Source organism: Pogona vitticeps, chromosome 5, assembly GCF_051106095.1.
Source record: "Pogona vitticeps strain Pit_001003342236 chromosome 5, PviZW2.1, whole genome shotgun sequence".
NCBI lineage: Eukaryota > Metazoa > Chordata > Lepidosauria > Squamata > Agamidae > Pogona > Pogona vitticeps.
Window position 1 is genome coordinate 118,242,742 of NC_135787.1, and position 22,823 is coordinate 118,265,564.

At 47.0% G+C, this 22,823-nt stretch overlaps 1 protein-coding gene and 1 long non-coding RNA gene across 2 annotated transcripts in view; both read right to left on the bottom strand.

Annotated features, from left to right (window-relative positions):
* The window catches only part of LOC144589525 (uncharacterized), a 300,406-nt gene that overhangs the window by 232,267 nt on the left and 45,316 nt on the right, over positions 1-22,823 (bottom strand). The window lies entirely within an intron of this gene.
* Positions 16,454-22,576, bottom strand: LOC144589519 (uncharacterized). The gene is made up of 2 exons (XM_078394351.1): positions 17,444-22,576; positions 16,454-17,261 (listed from the first exon to the last, which is right to left on the bottom strand). Exons 1-2 carry the CDS (start codon positions 21,597-21,599, stop codon positions 17,254-17,256), a joined length of 4,164 nt encoding a protein of 1,387 aa, XP_078250477.1. The 5' UTR covers positions 21,600-22,576; the 3' UTR covers positions 16,454-17,253.

Below are 22,823 nucleotides of genomic sequence, written 5' to 3' on the forward strand. Positions count from 1 at the left end.
ATATACTCCTTTCTCTTCCCACTCGCTCTCTCTTTTTTAAAAAAAAGTGATTTTTTTTCCTGAAGAGGGAGGAGAAGTATAGCTTTTGAGGTGTTGTTCCCCTCATCCATCATCCTCCCTTTAATTTGGCTGATGGAGGTTTTAGTCCCACAAGATCTGAAGGGCCACAGATTTATCTTCCTAGATAAATTAAAACGTTCCCTCTTATTTCCTGAAAGAAAAGGAGCAGTTATTGTTTTTTCAAAGGAAAAATGGAATATTTAGTGGAGATTTAGTATAACCCCCAGTCAGTGGGGTTGTACTAAAGCTCAGGAAAACAGAAAGGTGGGCATGAGATGGACAGACTCCCCTGGGGGGAGAGGCGCCGCCATGGGGGGGTCTTGCGGAAACCTCTCTCCTGCTCAGGGATGGATCCAGGCTGCGCCCTGAGGTTTCCAAGGCGAGGGCGACCCCCTCCAGCCCTGATCCCTGGGCTGACCCAGGGCACGCCCCGTCTCCCCCCCCTCTGGTCTGGACAGCTCCGGGGGGGGGGGGAAGGACAATGGAATGGGCGGAGTTACCTCCAGCAGGTTCCTCCTGAGCCCCCCCCCCAAAAAACTCCTTTGGTTTCCATGCCAGTTCTGGGGGTCAGGACAGATGGAAATCGAAGAAATATATATATTTTTAACTAGGCCACAGATTTCCTATGATGAAGAAACATTTTGTCTTCTCGTTCCTTTCATGAAGATGATTATTTCCCTGTGAGTTCCCTTTGTTTTTTATTCCTTTTTAAAATATGGTTTTATTTTTATTGTGTTGATGCCTTATTTGGTGCTTGATTTAAAACATCAAGTCCATTTCTGGAATCAGTGGAAATCAGTCCGATGTGGAGACTCCCGGCCTTTCTCTCCCCCCCCGGGGTGCGTCTGAAGAGTCCGAGCAAGACCCGGGGTCTCCTTCAGCCTGACCCACCTCGATGGAAAACAGGGGTGTTGCAAGGATGGCCACAGCCAAGGAGCCTTGACTCGAGACCTGCAGGTTCTGAACCTCTGGACTCCAGAGGACTCTGAGGTTTGCACGCTCTACATGCTCCTGAAAAGAGACCCCCCCCAAAGCCACACAGATCTGCATCTTCATAAACATAGATCACAAGAAAGATTTTTATTGAAATACATCAGTAGTTAACGTATGATTACTGTGGGAAAGTAATCAAGTAATAATAATAGTGGTGATAATGATAATAATGATAATAACGATGCTAATGATGATGATAATAATAATAATAACTGAAATTTGGCAAATAGCGATGATGGGAAAGCAGTGCAGAGACTCGAGGCTGCTCCGTGAGCTTGGGCTCTTTGTGTTCCTGGTGCCAATGGAGGATGCTAGCAGAAGGCAGAAGATGAAAACCTGCACATCGTCTTCTCCCTATAATAAACGACAAAAGTGGGAGGGACCTTACAGAAGCAGAAGACATCAAGAAGAGGCGGCAAGAATACGCAGAGGAATTCTATCAGAAAGATCTGGATGTCTCGGACAACCCAGACAGTGTAGTTGCTGACCTTGAGCCAGACATCCTGGAGAATGAAGTCAAGTGGTCAAGTGCTCCAACTACTGTACGTTGCACTCATTTCACACGCTAGCAAGGTTATACTCAAAATCCGACAAGGTAGGCTTCAACAGTAAGTGGACCGAGAACTCCCAGAAGTGCAAGCTGGATTTTTAAGGGACAGAGGAGCTAGAGACCAAATTGCTAACATGCGCTGGATTATGGAGAAAGCCAGAAAAAAGTTCCAGAAAAACATCTACTTCTGCTTCATTGACTAAGCAAAAGCCTTTGATTGTGTGGACCACAGCAAACTATGGCAAGTTCTTAAAGAAATGGGAGTGCCTGACCACTTTATCCATCTCTTGAGAAATCTATACATGGGACAGGAAGCAACAGTTAGAACTGGATACGGAACAACTGATTGGTTCAAAACTGGGAAAGGAGTACGACAAGGCTGTATGTTGTCACCCTGCTCCTTTAACTTATACGCAGAATACATCATGCGAAAGGCCGAACTGGAGAAATCCCAAGCCGGAATTAAGACTGCCGGAAGAAATATCAACAACCTCCAATATGCAGATGATACCAGTCTGATGGCAGAAAGTGAGGAGGAATTAAATGAGGGTGAAAGAGGAGAGTGCAAAAAACAGTCTGAAGCTCAACATAAAAAAAAAACAAGATCATGGCCACTGGCCCCATCACCTCCTGACAAATAGAAGGGGAAGATATGGAGGCAGTGAGAGATTTTACAGTAGTACCTTGACTTACGAAATTAACCCATATTGGAATGGTGGCCGTAAGTCAAAATTTTCACAAGTCGAAGCACCATTTCCCTTAGGAATGCATTGAAAACCGATTAATCCATTCTGGCCAAAGAAAAAAAATACCCCCTCCCCAAAATAAAAATAAAACACTGCAGGCCCCATGGCCTGCAAAAAGCCAAAACAAATCCAAAAATAAACATCCCACGCTAGTACTGCAAAAAAAAAATCATCAAAAAACAAAACAACACAGAAACATACACCCCAGCCCAAACCTACCCGCCAAAATTCACCCAGAACAACTTTTTTAAAAGAAAAAAAGCAGCAACGTGCTGGTCCGAAGCCTCCTGGGGGTCTCCTGCTGCGGCGATCGCGGCAGTGGGGGACCCCCAGGAAGCTGAGCTCAGACGGGATGGTCCAGTGGCTCGCCTCCCGGCGATGGCGGCAGCAGCGGTGGAAGCCAGGGAGGCTGAGCCTCCCTTTTCCTAACCGTTGGGGCAAAAGAGCTACTAAGAAGCAGCCTCTTCGCCACCAATGGTTTGAATTTCCTGCCCTCGACCTACGAATGTCCCTACTTACAGACATTTTGACCTACGGACTGCTCCAGCTGGAAAAATTTACATCTACTTGCACCCGGAGCTGTCTGTAGGTCAATATATCCGTAAGTAGGGACGTTCGTAGGTTGAACTACCACTGTACTTTTTTGGGCTCCATGATCACTGCAGATGGTGACAAAATTAAAAGACGCCTGCTTCTTGGGAGGAAAGCAATGACAAACCTTGACAGCATCTTAAAAAGCAGAGACATCACCTTGCCGACAAAAGTCCGCATAGTCAAAGCTATGGTTTTTCCTGTAGTGATGCATGGAATTGAGAGCTGGCCCATAAAGAAAGCTGACCACTGAAGAATTGATGCTTTTGACATATGATGCTGGAGGAGACTCTTGAGAGTCCCCTGGAAGGAAATCAACCCTGAGTGCTCACTGGAAAGACAGATGCTGAAGCTAAGGCTCCAGTACTTTGGCCATCTCATGAGAAGAGAAGACACCCTGGAAAAGACCCTGATGTTGAGAAAATATTGGAGCCTCAGCTTCAGGATCTGTCCTTCCAGTGAGCACTCAGGGTTGATTTCCTTCAGAATTGATACGTTTGTTCTCCTTCCAGTCCAGGGGGCTCTCAAGAGTCTCCTCCAGCACCACAATTCAAAAGCATCAATTCTTTGATGGTCAGCCTTCTTTATGGTCCAGCTCTCACTTCCATACATCACTACTGGGAAAACGATAGCTTTGAGTATGTGGACCTTTGTCGGCAACGTGATGTATCTGCTTTTTAAGATGCTGTCGAGGTTTGTCGTCTTTTAACAAAATTAAAAGACGCCCCTAGCAGGCGTCTTTTAATTACGTGGCTGCTGTCTCCATCTGCAGTGATCATGGAGCCCAAGAAAGTAAAATCTGTCACTTCCTCCATATCTTCCCCTTCTATTTGCCAGGAGGTGATGGGACCAGTGGCCATGATCTTAGTTTTTTTTTTATGTTGAGCTTCAGACCGTTTTTTGCACTCTCCTCTTTCACCTCATTTAATTCCTCCTCGCTTTCTGCCATCAGACTGGTATCATCTGCTTATCGGAGGTTGTTGATATTTCTTCCGGCAGTCTTAATTCTGGCTTGGGATATCGTCCAGTCCGGCCTTTCGCATGATGTATTCTGCATATAAGTTAAAGGAGCAGGGTGACAACATACAGCCTTGTCGTACTCCTTTCCCAATTTTGAACCAATCAGTTGTTCCGTATCCAGTTGCTTCCTGTCCCATGGATAGATTTCTCAAGAGATGGATAAAGTGGTCAGGCACTCCCATTTCTTTGAGAACTTGCCATAGTTTGCTTTGGTTCCACAAAGTCAAAGGCTTTTGCTAATCAATGAAGCAGAAGTAGATGTTTTTCTGGAACTTTTTTCTGGCTTTCTCCATAATGCTGCGCATGTTAGAAATTTGGTCTCTAGTTCCTCTGCCCCTTCGAAATCCAGTTTGTACTTCTGGGGGTTCTCAGTCCACATACTGCTGAAGCCTGCTTTGGAGGATTTTGTGCACAACCTTGCTAGCGTGTGAAAAGAGTGCAATTATGCGATAGTTGGAGCATTCTTTGGCACTGCCCTTCTTCGGGATTGGGATGTAGACTGATCTTTTCCAATCCTCTGGTCACTGCTGAGTTTTCCATACTTGCTGGCATATTGAACGTAACACCTTAACAGCGTCATCTTTTAAAATTTTAAACAGTTCCACTGGAATGCCATCACCTCCACTGGCCTTGTTGTTAGCCACCCTTTCTAAGGCCCACTTGACTTCACTCTCCCGGATGTCCGGCTCAAGGTCAGCAACCACACTATCTGGGTTGTCCGAGACATCCAGATCTTTCTGATAGAATTCCTCTGCGTATTCTTGCCGCCTCTTCTTGATGTCTTCTGCTTCTGTAAGGTCCCTCCCATTTTTGTCGTTTATAATATCCATCTTTGAAGAAAATGTTCCTTTAATATCTGCAGTTTTCTTGAACAGATCTCTGGTATTTCCCTTTCTATTATTTTCCTCGATATCTTTGCATTGGTCATTGAAGAAGGCCCTCTTGTCTGATAATACTATTGATCATGATAATACTCCTGATAATAAGACGATATGGATTTGGCCCAATCTTCTGGCTAATATTTTCACCCTGGGAAGGGAACCTCACCCGGTGTGCACACAGGGATCCTCTCCAACATGAACTGAATGCGCTACAAGAGCGCCTCTTGCTATGCCGCCGTGATGATTTTCGGGCACACATACAGATGCTGCAGGTACATTTGGGGGAGGCCCCGCTGTCGGTCTCCATGGGGGAGGTCCCGCCGTTGATCTCCATGGGGGAGGCCTCGCCATCGATCTCCATGGGGGAGGCCTCGCCATCGATCTCCATGTCGGAGGCCTCGCCGTCGATCTCCATGGGGGAGGCCTCGCCGTCAATCTCCATGGGGGAGGTCCCGCCGTTGATCTCCATGGGGGAGGCCTCGCCATCAATCTCCATGGGGGAGGTCCCGCCGTTGATCTCCATGGGGGAGGCCTCGCCATCAATCTCCATGGGGGAGGCCTCGCTATCGATCTCCATGGGTGAGGCCTCGCCAGCAATCTCCATGGGGGAGTACTCCTCGTCAATGTCCATGGGGCAGTACCCGCTGTCGGTCTCCATGGGGGAGGCTTCGCCATCGATCTCCATGGGGGAGGCCTCGCCGTCAATCTCCATGGGGGAGTACCCGCTGTCGATCTCCATGGGGGAGGCCTCACCATCGATTTCCATGGGGGAGGCCTCACCATCAATCTCCATGGGGGAGTACTCCTCGTCAATGTCCATGGGGCAGTACCCGCTGTCGGTCTCCATGGGGGAGGCTTCGCCATCGATCTCCATGGGGGAGGCCTCGCCGTCAATCTCCATGGGGGAGTACCCGCTGTCGATCTCCATGGGGGAGTACTCCTGATCGATCTCCATGGGGGAGTCCCCACTGTCGATCTCCATGGGGGAGTTCTCATCGATCTCCATGGGGGAGTACATGCTGTCGGTCTCCATGGGGGAGTACCCGCTGTCGATTTCCATGGGGGAGGCCTCGCCATCGATTTCCATGGGGAAGGCCTCGCCGTCGATCTCCATGTGGGAGGCCTCGCCGTCAATCTCCATGGGGGAGTACCTGTTGTCGATATCCATGGGGGAGGCCTCGCCATCGATCTCCATGGGGGAGGCCTCGCCATTGATCTCCATGGGGGAGGCCTTGCCATTGGTGTCCATGGGGGAGGTCCCGCCGTTGATCTCCATGGGGGAGGCCTCTGCCTCCTCTTCATTTTCCCACTTCTCTTTTTCATCCTGAGCAGTCAGGACCTGCGGGGACCTCTGAAGCCTTATTCTGTGTTCCAGATCTTCTTTGCAAGTTGCTCCAAGAGGCAGAAGGCCCCCCAAGGGTTGAGAAACCCGTCTCGGAAGCCCCCGCCTGTGCTGGGCTGTTCTTCTCCTCACGTGAGCTTCAAGTTCTTCTTTTCTGGGGAGGTTCAGGAATGGGAGACGCCAGACCTGGATGGGAATGGAGAGACATGCCCTCTGTTCTTTTTCCCCAGTCCTTGTTCTCTCAGGCCCTTGCCCCTTTGCTGGTCTTTGCTCATACACCTGCCAGAAAGAGAAAATGAAGAGAAAGGTCCAGCATGAATGAGAGTAAAGAATAACTAGTTCTGCTTCGTGGCCTCTGTGAATGCACACATAAGGGTTTAGTCTGCGCCTGCGCTGACGTTCTTGGAGCATTCTAGAGCTAAAAGTAATAATTTTATGAGATGATTCCCCCATGAGGCGCCCATGCTCTTCCCACCCAAGATTCCCCTCAGTTCCTTTTTTCCGCCATGCTCTAAAGTTCTACAGAGAACTAGAGCTATTTCTACACAGTTTTCCCTTAACTTATTGATCACCTCCCTCTAAATCGGATACTTTCCCTTCTCAATTATCTAATCTACGATCCCCCGTGAGTTGTTTTCGTTTTCCTTTGCCAGCCGTTTGGCTTGCCCCCACCACACACACACACACACACGTCAACCATTTACTTCTTTCTCCTTTCCCGCCTTTTTCGGCCTCCTCTTTTTGACTCTCGGGCACCTTAATGATTTTCTTCCTGAGTAAGCTACATCTTACCCAGATAGGTGCAGCAAGTTCGGTAGTCGTGCACCCCTCCCCTTTCTTTCGGATCCTGTAATAGCTTAAGTTTTATTCTTGGTTTCTTAGTCTTCCATACAAATTTTGTTGTCAGGTGTTCCAATTCTTTGAAATATTTGAAATTTAGTAATATTGGTAGATTTTGAAAGAGGAATAAAAGTTTAGGCAAAATAATCATTTTTATCGTTGCAATTCTTCCCATCAATGACAGTTGTAGCTTCTTTCTTTCTTCCAGTTTTTTCTGAGTTTCCTTCTGTATTCTAAGATAGTTCTCTTTCATTAAGTTGCTGGGTTTTTTTGGTGATGATGACTCCTAAATCATCCTAAATGATTTTTTGTACAGTGGGCTCTTGACTTAAGAACGGCTTGAGTTAAGAACATTTTGACTTAAGAACCGCTCTCATAGGAAAATATTGACTTGACTTACATATTTAGATTTGAGTTAAGAACTGAAAAAAAAACACGTGGGAGGCAGGGAAAGTGCAAAATGTGAACTTTCAGTTAACTGTTGGCTAGTGAAAAGGGTGCCTGTCTGCTTCCTCACTCCTCCCAGCGTTTAGAGAGTGGATTGGGAGACAGTCTTCAGACTGCCTGGTACTGCCTGGACTGTATTTTCCCTGCCTTCCCTGAACCTTTCTTGACCTAAGAAAAAAAGAAACAAAATATCCCCCTAGAGTGGTCGAAGGCGGAATAGCAGCTTCCCATTAGTTTCTATGGACAGAAAAGAGCAGATACGGATCAAATGGTTTTCAATGCATTCCTATGGGAAATGCAGATTTGACTTGAGAACTTTTTGACTTGAAAACCGCCTTCCAATACGGATTAAGTTCTCAAGTCAAGACCCCACTGTACTTCTTCAAAATTATTTTCCTTCACCAGATTTCCTTCTTCTTTCTTTATGTTTTTAATCATAACTTTTGTTTTTTGGTAATCATTTTTGAGACCTGCCACTTGTCCATAATCTTCTATGATTCTCAATACTTCATCTAGGTCTTCTTCAATAAATTAAGGCCAGAGGTTTATTAAGGTGATGAATTGCATCACAAAGATGTTACCCCTACACCCACAAATTGCAGGGCTTTTGCCCCTGCACCCGAAAAAAGGCATAAATCAATCAATAAATAAAGGCCAAAAGTTTATTAAGGTGATGAATTGCATCACAAAGCTGTTACCCCTACTCCAAAAAATTGCAGGGCCTATTGCCCCTGCACCCCAAAAAAGGCATAAATCAATCAATAAATAAAGGCCAGAAGTTTATTAAGGTGATGAATTGCATCACAAAGATGTTACCCCTACACCCAAAAATTGCAGGGCCTGTTGCCCCTGCACCCGACAAAAGGCATAAATCAATCAATAAATAAAGGTCAGAAGTTTATTAAGGTGATGAATTGCATCACAAAGATGTTACCCCTACACCCACAAATTGCAGGGCTTTTGCCCCTGCACCCGAAAAAAGACATAAATCAATCAATAAATAAAGGCCAAAAGTTTATTAAGGTGATGAATTGCATCACAAAGCTGTTACCCCTACTCCAAAAAATTGCAGGGCCTGTTGCCCCTGCACCCCAAAAAAGGCATAAATCAATCAATAAATAAAGGCCAGAAGTTTATTAAGGTGATGAATTGCATCACAAAGATGTTACCCCTACACCCAAAAATTGCAGGGCCTGTTGCCCCTGCACCCAAAAAAAAAAGGCATAAATCAATCAATAAATAAAGGCCAGAAGTTTATTAAGGTGATGAACTGCATAACAAAGATGTTACCCCTACACCCAAAATGGCAGGGCCTGTTGCCCCTGCACCCCAAAAAAGGCATCAATCAATCAATCAATCAATCAATCAATCAATCAATCAATCAATCAATCAATCAATCAATCAATCAAGACCAGAAGTTTATTAAGGTGATGTATTACCTCACAAAGATGTTACTCCTACACCCAGTAATGGCAGGGCCTGTTGCCCCTGCACCCCAAAGAAGGCATAAATCAATAAATAAAGGCCAGAGGTTTATTAAAGTGATGAATTGCATCACAAAGATGTTACCCCTACACCCAAAATTGGCAGGGCCTGTTGCCCCTGCACCTCAAAAATGGCATAAATAAATAAATAAAGGCCAGAAGTTTATTAAGGTGATGAATTGCATCACAAAGATGTTACCCCTACACCCAAAAATGGCAGGGCCTGTTGCTCCTGCACCCCAAAAATGGCATAAATAAATAAATAAAGACTAGAAGTTTATTAAGATGATGAAGTGCATCACAAATATGTTGCCCGTACACCTAGTAATGGCAGGGCCTGTTGCCCCTGTACCTCAAAAATGGAATGAATGAATGAATGAATGAATGAATGAATGAATAAATAAATAAATAAATAAATAAATAAATAAATAAATAAATAAATAAATAAATAAATAAATAATTAAAAATGCCTTTCTATTGATACTTTAAAATGTTATATATCTGCTACTGTTGCCCATTAACCAGATGATTCTGGTCCAGTATAACTTTTGTCTCACTCTATGGTCCCACATCTTCTCAGAGGACTCAGTGCCACCCGTCCTCCATGTCAACGCTTTGTTCCTCTATGGTCGATGGATAAGTCTAAATTCACTCAAGTGCCCGCCATTCGAGCCCATTTTCTCTTCAAATGCAAAATTACTTACTTCAAACAGCCTTCCTAGGGGCTGTCATAACACGCGAAATAGCCGGATTGTGATCCGATCCACCTGTTACTCAATTTTCCTGATAAAGTAACTTCCTACTTTAATGTCTCGTTCCTAACCTATTCGACTAGTTTTCATGTTTATCTAGGCTTCATCGTACCATCATTCTTCAGATTACCATCATCTTCACCATATTGATGTAAGACGCTCACCAGGGGAATCTTGGGTGGGAGGAGCATGGGTGCCTCATGGGGGGATCATCCTATAAAATTGTTACTTTTAGCTCTAGAATACTCCGTGAACGTCAGCGCAGGCGCAGCGTAAACCCTTACGTGTGCATTCAGAGAGGTCCCCTCGAAGAACCATGGTTACAGGTAAGCAACCTGCCTTTTTCCCATTCTCTTTTTCTCAAGAACGGACACCAGATCCGCTTCCTATCTCTATGCATTTTGCTTACTTATGGAAAGCAAACCCATAACAGTAAAGCCACAGCCTACCTTCACCTGGGCGCTGGAAAGCTGGGGTGGCGTTTGACGGACCGCAAAGAGGCGCCTGGAGCATCTCTTGATTGAGTCGCAGAGGTTTGGAATAAAAGTGAAGCTCTGGAGGATCTTCAAGAGGAAAACAATCTGGTAACAGAATGTTATGAACAAGACGAGGAGAGTTAAGATGAGGTATCTGATGAAGGTTGCAAGGAGAGTAACCAGAAGCCTGCGCTGGGTCTGCTCCATCCTTGGATCACCACCGATGCCAGAGAGCAGGTGACCCACCAAATAGATGGTTGTAACCAAGATCATCATGGATTCCAAGGTGTTCCAAAAGAAAGTAAAACTCTGCAGGAGTTCCCAAACGAGAACAAACTGCACACATAATGTCATCAAAGTGATAAGAAGAAAAACGATGAGATAGCTGACTGCGGCTGCCAAGATGTTCCCGGGAGGAACCGGGACCTTGCGCCGGGTCTTCGCCATCACTGGATCAAGACAGCTGACTGAGCGCCTGTCACTCACCAGATGGGTGGCTGCTGTCCTGGACCAGAGGTTTTATTAGGGTGATGAGCTGCATCACAACATGACCTCACAAAGAGGGGTCAGGGTCCTGTTGCCCCTACACCCCAAAAATGGCAGGGCCTGTTGCCCCTGCACTCCAAAAATGGCATAAATAAATAAATAAATAAATAAAGACCAGAAGTATATAAAGGTGATGAATTGCATCACAAAGATGTTGCCCTACACCCAAAAATGGCAGGGCCTGTTGCCCCTGCACTAATAAAGAAAGAAAGAAAGAAAGAAAGACCAGAAGTTTATTAAGGTGATGAATTGCATCACAAAGATGTTGCTCGTGCACCCAAAAATGGCAGGGCCTGCCTTGTTTTCCTGACTGGTCCCAAGTTGGAAACAAGGACACAAGTTGACAGAAAAGTCCTTGTCTCTGCTTTAGAACCCTCGTTTCTCAAAATTCTTTGGACTCTTGCAATGGATTCCTGGGTCAGGCCAGGTTGTGAGAGACCCCGGTTGGGTGGTCTCTGAAAGGGGAGTCCAGGAAATGTTTGTAACCAAAATCATAGTAGAGACATATCTTTATTTTTTTTTTAAGTTATTTTAAATATTGCTAGTTGGCCTTCCTTTTGAAAAGGGCCGTTGGTGGCTTTCAAAAGTAAATGACTGTATGCTTGTGTGTGTGTGTTTGTGTGCATGTGGTCCCACTGGAGTTCACATAGTTTTGTCGGAAGTTCTTTTGCTATCAATAAAAATGGATACCGAAAACCAGCATCCATATTATGGGATACTTACCAAGCTTTTTGACCTTGCAGGGATCTCAACCCGTATCCTCCTCTTCCAAATGTAATATTCAAACAATTATACTCGACGCTGGCTCGGTCAGAATGTATATAGCCAGAACATCTTGGCACGTATCCTGTTGCAAAGCTATATGGAGAACGCGGGGAAAACATTGACCGCACCGGGAGACTGCCGCTGAAAAGAAGTCCCTACTTCTGTTTCGAGGTCCATTCAGCTTCATCTCATTGCACACCCTCTGTGCCCATCCCAAAACCCCAAGGAGCTATTCTTTCATTCATAGCAAGTTAGTCAGACGTTGGGAGTTTGACTCTCCACTGGGCACAGGCTGATAGGAGACGTTCCCCCCCCCCCGGGGTTTTCAGACCCACCCCAAGGATCTCTGGAAGTCACTTCTCTGGAAGAAGCGAGCCCTTTCCCTTGCACCGGAGAGAGGCGTTTGGATTCTCCTGGAGGGGACCGTCAAGGAGTCAGGCTGGCGGGGTATCCCCCGGGCCCAAGTGTTGGAGGCAACTGTTGGCCCCTTACGGGCAGGAGGGCCGGACCACACAAAAAGAGACCACTTTAGCACTCTCAGGAACCCAAGCTGGACTTTTCTGGACCGTACTTCTGAAGGGCAGATTTGCACAAAGGACGCCGCTCCGCCTTTGGGGAGCAGGCAGAAATTCAAAGGGTAGAGTAGTCTCGGTCATCTCCACCTCCTGCCTGCCCAAAGGATGGCGTGGATCCCTTTTGATCGCAAGGTGGCGCTGGAGGGCTCTCCAAAAAACGGGTGCTGGGATGGGGCACTCAGAGGGATCCTAAAATTTGCAAGGTGTTTCTCTCTCTGTGTGTCCCTTTCATTCTCTCCACAAATGCTGAGGGTTTTGAGAAGGCCTGGCACAAAACGGGGGAGAGGAAAGGAGCTTTTCTTGATGATGGCGCTTGTTTTTCTTCTCCATCAGCTGTGTGTCTTCAGCCCGGGATGTTCTTCCCCACTTGAAAAAAAATCTTCCTTTGCTCTTCTTACAACCAATGCAGGAAGGGACGGGGTTGTGAAAGCAGGCCGGCCAGCCTCTGAGCATGCACAGAGGGATTTTTGCTGCACCGTCCCCAGCATCCCTGAGATCATGGCTGGCCTGGGTGTCACACACTTGAAACGAGCAGGGCAGTGGCTTGTCCTAAAATCTATTTCTGGGTTTCAAAATAAAAAGCTCTCACTGCATATAACACAAGTCAAGGTGCCTCAGAATGGCTGGCTGTGGACCTGAAGCTTTCTAAAGCACGGTGGGCCATGAAAAAAAATCCCCCCCATCTCAATGTGACTCTGTTTTGTCTGCACTGCCTGGCAGGGGCTGCTTTCCACACCTTGGGGGGGGGGGCAGTGTGGAAGGTGTGTGTCTTTCTCCAGTTCTGTCCAGAGAGAGAGGTGTTACAAATTCGAACCCAGGACCTCCTGTATACAGGCAAAACACTCCCTTCACTGCGGCCTGGTGTTCTTTCAAGGTGATGTGTGTGGCTTTCCCTGCCCAGGTTCCCCCCCTTCCGTGCCACGACGCACCAGTGGGGTTGCCAGACCCATCACCCACGTGGGCACCTTGCACCGTCCTCGCCGCTGGGCGGTTTGGGCGGCCGTCCCTGGTTTGCGCTAAGCAAGGATCAGCGAGGCTTCGTTTGCTGATCCAAGCGAGGCCACTTGTTCTTTTCACTGGCACGTAATCCCGGGGCTAATTTTGGTGTGTTCTCTCCTCCGCTCATCCTCAGTTTCCCACCTTCTGTTCGTGACTCACCGCCCCCTTCCCTCGTGAGTCACGGGGGCCGGAGAACAAGGGAGTGAACGGGGAGGGGGCTGCGCACTGGGGTGGGGGAGAGAGAGCTAAGTGGGGGGGTTTGGGTTTTTGGCCCTGGGGGGATGAAATTAGTCAGCTGGGGGTTAGTGTATTCCCCCCCCCGGTCTTCCACCCTTTTCTGACAACATCTGGCATGAAAGGTCTGCGTGTCTTTTTGCCCGCTTGCTGGTTCCCTAAATTCTCATCGTGCAGGGTTTTTGGTTTCTGCCGTTTGAGATCCAAGATACTTGGAATTTGGGATTTTAGGCAGGGAGCCATGGATCCGAAAAAAACTGGGCTCCCGTCCAGGAGATCATGTGCCGAATGAAGAAGCTACAAACCTCTTGGTGGTTTTTATAGTAACGGTGCAGGGTGCCACGCACAAGACACACCGTGGTTGGTATTGCATTTACTGTAATCTGTAGTCTTGAGATTCTTCACAATAGGTTTGTATTGAGATGACCTGGGAAGTTTGGTGATTTGGTGGTTTGCTTGCTTGGTTACTCATTAATCTATCTATCTGTTTATCTGTTTGCCTAGTTGTTTCTCACGTCCCCTCCTGTTAGGATTTAATTTATTTGTCGGATTAAAACAGTTGCAAATCGGATTTGAAATCTGAGTAGAAAACCCAGTGAGGACAATTGTGTTGCAAGCCGAGGGGAAAAGGTTTTTGAGGGGAAAAAAACCACCCATTTAAATCCTAGATACTCCCAGGCCTTGCTTCACGAGAAGGGGTAGGGTGTAAGATCGTGATCACGATGATAACCATAATAATAATACAACTGTGGGTTCAGTTTGGGTTTTTTATATAATTAAATTGAGTTGATTAGCATCAGGGTAGCCTGAGTTGTGTGAACAATCCTTTAGGGTTCATTTGGGGGGAAAGGAGCAAAAGTGTGGAAAGTCTTTTTTTTTTTAAAGTAGAAATCCAAGAATGCCCAGCCAGCTGTGCTTGGGGGGGGTTATGGGAGTTGTAGCTGATGAAGTATGTCTTCTCCCAGGCATCTTGCGCGCTTAGAACTCGAACTGCTGACGGCTTGAAGGGGGGGGGCAGAAATATGTGTTTGGTTTGTTATTATGTGCTGTCTCATTGCTTCCAATTTATAGAGACCCCTTGGATAAGCCATCTCCAGAATGTCGTGTCCGGTTCTTGCAAACGTAAGCCTGTGGCTTCCTTTAGAGAGTCCATCCATCTCGTATTGGGTCTCCCTCTTTCCCTGCTTCCTTCCACCTTTCCCAGCGTGATGGTCTTCTTTTCCAGAGCCTCCTGCCTTCTGAAGATGTGCCCAAAGCAGGACAGGTTCAGCGTCGAGAATAGAGTTCAGGCTTGATTTGATCTCGGATCCCCCTTGTTCATCTGGCTGGCAGCCCGGAGTATGCGCCATGCTCTCCTCCCGCCGCACCGTTTATTTATATTTATTTATTTATTTATTGGATTTATATACCGCCCCATAGCGCTACAAGCACTCTCCGGGCGGTTTACAATTTTAATTATACAGGCTACACATTGCCCCCCCAGCAAGCTGGGTACTCATTTTACCGACCTCGGAAGGATGGAAGGCTGAGTCAACCTTGAGCCGGCTACCTGGGATTTGAACCCCAGGTCGTGAGCACAGTTTTAGCTGCAGTACAGCATTTTAACCACTGCGCCACGAGGCGTTCCGTCCTCTCGGTGTTTGGTCGATGGGTGGTGTTGCCTGCGATGTTAGCTGAGGGGGGCAAAGGAGTGGGTGGGAAGTCGAGAGGATTAGGCGGGAGGGAGGGAGGGTGGCCGCCTGCCGTGCCGCCACGATGACCCCCAGGGACGGACCAGTCGGCAGCACTCAGCGAGGGCCGCTTCTCCGCTTGGCTGGCTCGCTGACATATTGGGGTTGATGTCCTCCGCGTTTCCTTTGGCTAAATGTTAAAACAAAGCGAGGAGAGGGCGGTGGGTGGTTGAGCAGAAGGAAGAGGGAGGGAGGGTGCCCCCCACGTTCTCCTTCCTCGTGGCCTTGGCTTCTGCCTGCCTAGAGAAGAAAGAGAAGAACAATGAGGAGATGGAAGAACCCCTTCGTATTACGGCACAGAGATCTTTTGCCTCTATTCACGGCTTGGATCGGCAGCATCTTCCGACATTTTGACGAAAGAATGAGTCCCCCCCCCCATCAAGCCCTTTTTTGAATCTGGAGGTGCCAGAGTTTGAACCTGGAACTTTTTGGTCTACCAAGCAGCAGCACTGCTATATCGCTTTTGGCAAAATAAGGTTCTAGTCCTCATGAACCCAAAGATAACTCTGTCACTGCAGGGTTTTAGGTGGGGAAGGGTCTTCCCCCATCCCCTCTTCCCCAGTCCCTTTCTAATCAGAGGTAAAACCTAGGGCTTTGTCCAACACCAGTATTCTAGAATTTTGCAGAGAAAGATTCTAGTCCTCATGTTTGGAACAAATCTTTGATTTTAAAGGTGTGGTTCCACATGTGACTGTCTCTCCTCCGAGAGCTATTGTATGGAAAACCAGAAATCGCCTCCCAAGAACTTCCAGCATTTGTATTTCTTTATCTTGTCTGTTCTGGATGGATGTTTCGCTTATTCCCCCCCCCCTTACTCCTCACGCCCTCTGTTATTCAGAATTTGAACTCAGGCCATTCTGCACCCAAAATGTGGGCCGGGAGCTATTCAAACAAAGCAAAAAGCTTACCGCCCATCACCAGTCAATGGCTTTATGATAGGCGCTGAGCTGAAATCAGAAATTAAGTGTTATAGCAGAATAAGCTATTTATTCCTGGGTTCTGAAAGGGCCTCCTTGCATTTTGTCAGATCCTGAGATTTGGAGCTTCTTAAAAGACCACAAAATTGTGGTGTCACCCCTCGCTTGTCCCATATGGATTTATCCAGCCGTATACTTTTCCATGCAGTGGTCAAGTCTTGCTGAGTTCCACAGGCCTTACTCCAGAGCAGGGTTTGAAATAACATGTCAGAAATAAAAACCTCCCTTGTAATTACTTCCTTTTTGCAGCAGATGTAACCAAGTTACATGATGATTGCAGCTGAAGATAGGACACCGTTTTCGGGTGTAACTCTAAATTAACTCATCATCACCGTTACAAGAAGTGTGTAGCCTTTGTGACAAACCCAGACCTACTGGGATCTATCACACAGTTACTAAGCTGCCACCAACCATTCCCTATAATAAGTCACACAGACCAGGGATGGATTTTTAAACAACAAAAAGAATAAAGTTTATTTTAAATACACACAGGGAAAAATAAGCAATCAGGTGAATAAAATAAAGTAACGTGGCTTATTTTCACACACACAAGCATACAGTTTGGTTCACCTAGAACCTTTAACTTAAAGCACAGACCCTGAACCCATCAGTTCTGGCTAACCAACAGACCCCTGAACCTTTCAGGCTGGTACTCTGACACACAGTAGTACCCTGTCAGACACCCAGACTCCCACAACAGCTTCTTCTTCCCCAGCTGCTGCTTCGTCCCAACCCAGTGTCTCACAGTCTGTCTCAGCATCTCCTCTTCACCACACAGGCATCACATATTTATACAGTACAGCCCCTCCTCCTGATGTCCCGCCTTCCACTCCCCATAGGATGGAACTTTCCCTCCAAACCCATGACAGACAGGTAACATCAGTGCTGTTATGTAACACCTCCCCTCTTTATAAGTTGTTTTGTAGGGGGAAAGCTAAGGTGCTTTTCACCAAAAAAACAACCTGTATAAAACATACAACAACAGTTATACATACCCTATAATACTTACATATACTTACACTCCAAGTTAAACATAGCAAATAGGCATTTCAAACATTTACCATATGCATTACATCAATTTTACCTTTATTAATACAAACCAATTTAAAACCAGGTACATTTTAACTTTTTGTCTTCATTATATACATATAGTCCATGTTCTTTCGCCGTCTTCAGTCTTCAGGTCTTCTTGATAAGGCGTCAGCAACACAGTTCACTGACCCTCTGACCACCTTCACTTCAAAGTCATAGTCCTGTAAGTTCAAAGCCCACCTCATAAGTTTGCTATTGTGGGTTTTCATTGTCTTTAACCATTGCAATGGTGAATGGTCAGTACACAGAACAAAATGTCTTCCCCAGATGTAAGGCTTGGCCTTCTGGATCGCGTAGACTATGGCCAAACACTCCTTCTCCACGGTTGCCAAATGTCTCTCACCTTTTTGAAGTTTCCTACTCAGGTAGGACACTGGATGCTGGCCACCATTCTCATCCTCCTGGCACAGAACTGCTCCTACCCCGCTGTTAGACGCATCGGTGTAGATGATGAACTCCCGGTCGAAGTCTGGAGCACGCAGGACAGGATAGTTGATTAACGCCTCCTTCAACCTCTGGAACGCCGCCTCACAGTCGCTGGTCCACGGGATGCGGTCATCAGTCTTCTTCCTCGTCAGATCGGTCAGCGGAGCCGCAATCTCGCTAAACCTCGGGATGAACTTTCTGTAGTAGCCCACCAACCCAAGAAATGATTTGACTTTTCTCTTGGTGGTGGGTCTAGGCCAATCTCGAACAGCTTCTATTTTGGCCTCCAGGGGTTTTATCATTCCTCCCCCTACCATGTGACCTAAGTATTTTATTTCTGGGCTACCCAGCTGACACTTGCTGGCCTTTACTGTTAGCCCTGCTGCACTTAACCTCTGCAGCACTAACTCCAGGTGTATCAGGTGATCTTCCCAGGTATTACTGAAGATCCCTATGTCGTCAATGTAGGCCACTGTAAAGTCACTGAGCCCTGCCAAGGTCTGGTCCATCAGCCTTTGGAATGTGGCTGGTGCATTTCTGAGACCAAAGCTCAGGACTCGAAACTCATAGAGACCAAAAGGGCTGCAAAAGGCAGTCTTTTCTTGATCCCTGGGATCAATTCTTAATTGCCAATATCCCTTTACCAGGTCCAATGATGAAATGAACCGACAACCCCCTATGGTTTCAATCAGGTTGTCTAGCCTGGGCATTGGGTAGGCATCAGGAGTGGTTACACGGTTTAATTTCCTGTAATCAACACAAAATCTAATGCTCCCATCAGGCTTGTCCACCAGGACTATCGGAGAGGACCAAGGACTAGAAGAGGGGACGATTATGTTCTCCCTCAGCATCTCGTCCAGCTCCTTCCGCACCTTGTCCCTATAGGGTCCCGTTACTCGGTATGGGGATACTGCCTGCGGGGGTGCATCCCCTGTGTGGATCCGATGCATCACTCCCTTCACTATCCCCGGCTTGTTGGAAAACACCTGTTGATATTTACTAAGCAGCATTTTTAGTTCTTGCTGCTGGTCTTGGGTGAGTGCAGGACTGATCTTTACCTCCTCTGGGTTGTATTTTACTTCCCCTCTACCCTCCCAGAAGGGTAATTCAGCTTCCTCACTCTCAGCTGCTTTTATCGCGAATAAAACCCTCTGTTCCCCTCTGTAGTAGGGTTTTAGGGCATTCACATGAACCACCCTCCTTGCTTGGTTCTCCTCCTGCTCTATTAGGTAGTTCAGGTCTGACATCTTGGAAATGACCCTATATGGTCCTGCCCATTTGAGCTGCAGTTTATTCTCTCTGCAGGGCCTAAGCCAAAGCACTTCCTCCCCTGGGTCAAAGTGCCTCTCTCTAGCTTTGTGGTCATACCATGTTTTCTGTCTGACCTTCTGAGCTTGCAGGTTTTCTGCTGCCAGCTCTAGATTTCTCTTTAGGTCATTCATCAAGGTGTCTATGTATGTCACAACGTCTTGTGGGTCATCCTGGGTGATCTGCTCCCAATTTTGCTTGATCAAATCAAGGGGCCCTTTCACCCTTCTTCCAAATAAAAGTTCAAATGGACTGAACCCGGTACTGGCTTGTGGCACTGACCGATAAGCAAACAAAAGGGATTGCAGCTTCTGGTCCCAATTGTTTGGATTCTCTGCCAAGTAAGCCCTAATCATGCGCATTAGAGTCCCATTGAACTTCTCAGTTAACCCATTACTTTCCGGATGATAGGCAGTGGTTTCCTTGTGCTTAATTCCACAGATTTGCCATAAGCGTTTCATGAGCTTTGATGTGAACGATGCGCCCAAATCTGTGATTATCTCTGAGGCAAATCCCATCCTGGACATATACCCCACCAAAGCATCGGCCACTGTGTTAGTTTCAATGTTAGTCAAGGGTATGGCTTCAGGATACCTTGTGGCATGGTCCACAATGGTTAGAATGAACCTATTCCCCCTCTTTGTGGCCTTGGGCAAAGGTCCCACAATATCCACCCCTATGCATTTGAACGGAGTGTCAATCACAGGCAAAGGGCACAACTTTGCTTTGGTCCTGTCGCGGTTATTCCCCTGCCTTTGACACACATCACATTGTTTACAGAACTCCCTGATCTGCTTCCCTATGTCAGGCCAGTAGAAATTCTGTGTGATTCTCTGCTGTGTTTTGTTCACTCCTAAGTGTGCAGCAAACATGTCAGAGTGACCCCTTTGTAAGATCATGGGGCGATACTTTTCAGGTACCACCAGCTGACTTCTGATCCCATCTCCCCCTTTTGAGATATTCCTCAGGGTTTCTCTATATAAAATCCCCTTTTTCTCCAGGAATCTCACTGGGGTTTCAGGTGTTAGCTGGGCGTCAGTCACCTGTTCAAAACACTTTTGGAGAGTGGCGTCTGCCTTTTGCTCCTGTCCAAATCTGCTGTCTGTGGTTAAGGTTTCCACCACAGCTTCTGAACTCCCCTCTGCTTCCGCCTCTGGCTCATCATTACCCCCCTGAACTGTCCCCGTGGTGGCTTGTGAGCGTGTAATCACTAGCACCCTTTTCACATGTTCAGCCAGGTCATTTCCCACGAGCACGGCTGCGGGCAGAGTCGATGAAATCGCTAGCCGCCAATCTCCCCTCCAGCCTTGAAAGTTGACAGGTACCTCTGCTACTGGCAGAGAGATTACCTGCCCCTCAATCCCTGCCACCTTTATGCTCTCATTTGGGATTATAAACTCCCGAGGAATAATATCTGGATGGCACAGGGTTACCTGGGAACAAGTGTCCCGCAGCCCCCTATACTGCCGGTCAAGTATTCCTACGTCCACCCCTGCTGTCTCAAACAACTGAGAATCTGTTTTTACCAGCAAGCAGCGCTTCACCTCTATAAGAGGACCATTTTCCTCAGCCTGATCAGCATAGGTAGCTGTTCCAGACTGAGTAGCCATGGCAACAGGCTCCCTCTGTGACACTGAGCCTTGCTCTTTCTGGACACAGAACACAGCTTTTGGCTTGGTCCCACTAGAATTCTGAGGCACCATTCCTTTTAGCTGCTTCAATTTCTCACACTCTGAGATCAGATGACCCTTTCCCTGACAGAAATAGCATTTTCTGGTGTATTTTGATTCTCTCTCCTCTTGTTTGGGTTTTCCCTCCAAATTCTGAGGGCTTGGTTTCATGCCTGAGGGCTTCCCTTCACCATGGGCCCCTCCCCCTTGCTGGCTTTTCCCTGGTCCCTGAGAGTACTTGCTGTAGGTTTCTTTGGGTTTACCTACAGATTTCCCCTCACCCAAGGGCTTTCTTATTTGGGAGATAAAATCCGCGATTTCTGCGGCTGCTGCCACAGATTTCGGTTTCCTTTCCCTCACCTGGAATTTCAATTCCCCATGCAGAACTGAATAGAACTGTTCCAGGGCTATCAAGTCTTTAAGCTGTTCATAGGTCTCTGTTCCCTCCTGCGACAGCCATTTCTCAAGCAGCCTCACCAATTGGGCCCCCACTTGGGTAAAAGTCTGTTCTGGCTTCTTGGTGAGGGACCTGAACCTTTGTCTCAGCTGCTCTGCATTTATCCCATGTCTTGCAAACACCAGTTTTTTAAACTCTGCGAAATCTTTCATCCGTTCCTCAGGCATCTCGGCATAAACCTCAGCCAGGCTACCACTGATTAAAGACCGCATGATGGTCATCTTCTCAGTTTCCCTCACTGAGAAGTCCACAAACGCTCTTTCCACTAAGGAAAAGAACACCTCGGGACAATCTCCCTTGTGGTACACAGGGAATTTCTTCAGGTCAGCCTTAGACAGTTGGCCCCCCTCAGAATCCCTATTATTATTATTGTTCTGGTTCATCAGTTCCAATCTCTTTAATTCAAACGCCATTCTCTCTCTCTCTAATTCAAATTGCCGCTGTTTCTCTCTTTCCCTTTCCTCCATTTCCCTCACCCTCAGTTCATGCTGTTGGGCTATGAGTATTTTTCTGAGTTCTGGGTCTTGCTCTCCTGTGCTGTCACCTTGCACTGAGCCAAATTCATCCTCAGAACCTTGGTCAATCTGGGGGTCTTTCACTTCACTCATGTCTGCTATCTTGCTTCGAGTCAAGGGCATAATCCCCCCTCAGAACAGGCGGCTTTAAAAAGTCAAGCCTCAAAATAAAACGACCACTTTTTTCCTTCTTGCCTCAGAACCAGCTCTCCCTAGAGATTGCTGCTGTTCTTCAGCACTACTTGCAACAGTATCGAGTCAGAGCCTACCCCCCTCTGCTGGGCCTCTCAGCTGGCAAGCTAGCTCGCTGTTGCTACGCAGTTTTGCCTCAGCGTTTTCCCGCCAAAATCAGGCTGCCTCAGAGCACCTTAATCTAAGTCTCCCCAGTTGGCACGTTCTTCTACTAGCGCACCTCCCCGTGAGGTACACCTAGAAGATTACCTACGCGCCTCAGACTGTCCCTGACTAGACCCCCCTTGCTCTGGGCACACTTGCCAAGGCTTTGCTGGACCGCTGGACAACTGGACCAGTCGTATCCCACACGCTGGACACCAATCAATGTGACAAACCCAGACCTACTGGGATCTATCACACAGTTACTAAGCTGCCACCAACCATTCCCTATAATAAGTCACACAGACCAGGGATGGATTTTTAAACAACAAAAAGAATAAAGTTTATTTTAAATACACACAGGGAAAAATAAGCAATCAGGTGAATAAAATAAAGTAACGTGGCTTATTTTCACACACACAAGCATACAGTTTGGTTCACCTAGAACCTTTAACTTAAAGCACAGACCCTGAACCCATCAGTTCTGGCTAACCAACAGACCCCTGAACCTTTCAGGCTGGTACTCTGACACACAGTAGTACCCTGTCAGACACCCAGACTCCCACAACAGCTTCTTCTTCCCCAGCTGCTGCTTCGTCCCAACCCAGTGTCTCACAGTCTGTCTCAGCATCTCCTCTTCACCACACAGGCATCACATATTTATACAGTACAGCCCCTCCTCCTGATGTCCCGCCTTCCACTCCCCATAGGATGGAACTTTCCCTCCAAACCCATGACAGACAGGTAACATCAGTGCTGTTATGTAACAGCCTTGTTTCTCAAATCCCATGTTGTACTACACACTAGTGGCTTGTTGCATTTATGGGCGTAGGGGAAGAATTAACTAAATATAACAGAGTACGTTTTGAATCAGCAAGAAGAGACAGAGTTACTTTGTCAGCTGTCAAAGTAATTATAACCGTCTGCATTTGTGGGGCCTTGTGTGTGTTTTATAAAGGCAGTTAATGACTTTTAAAAAGTAATTTTCCAAACTCAGTTGGAAATCATCTCGGC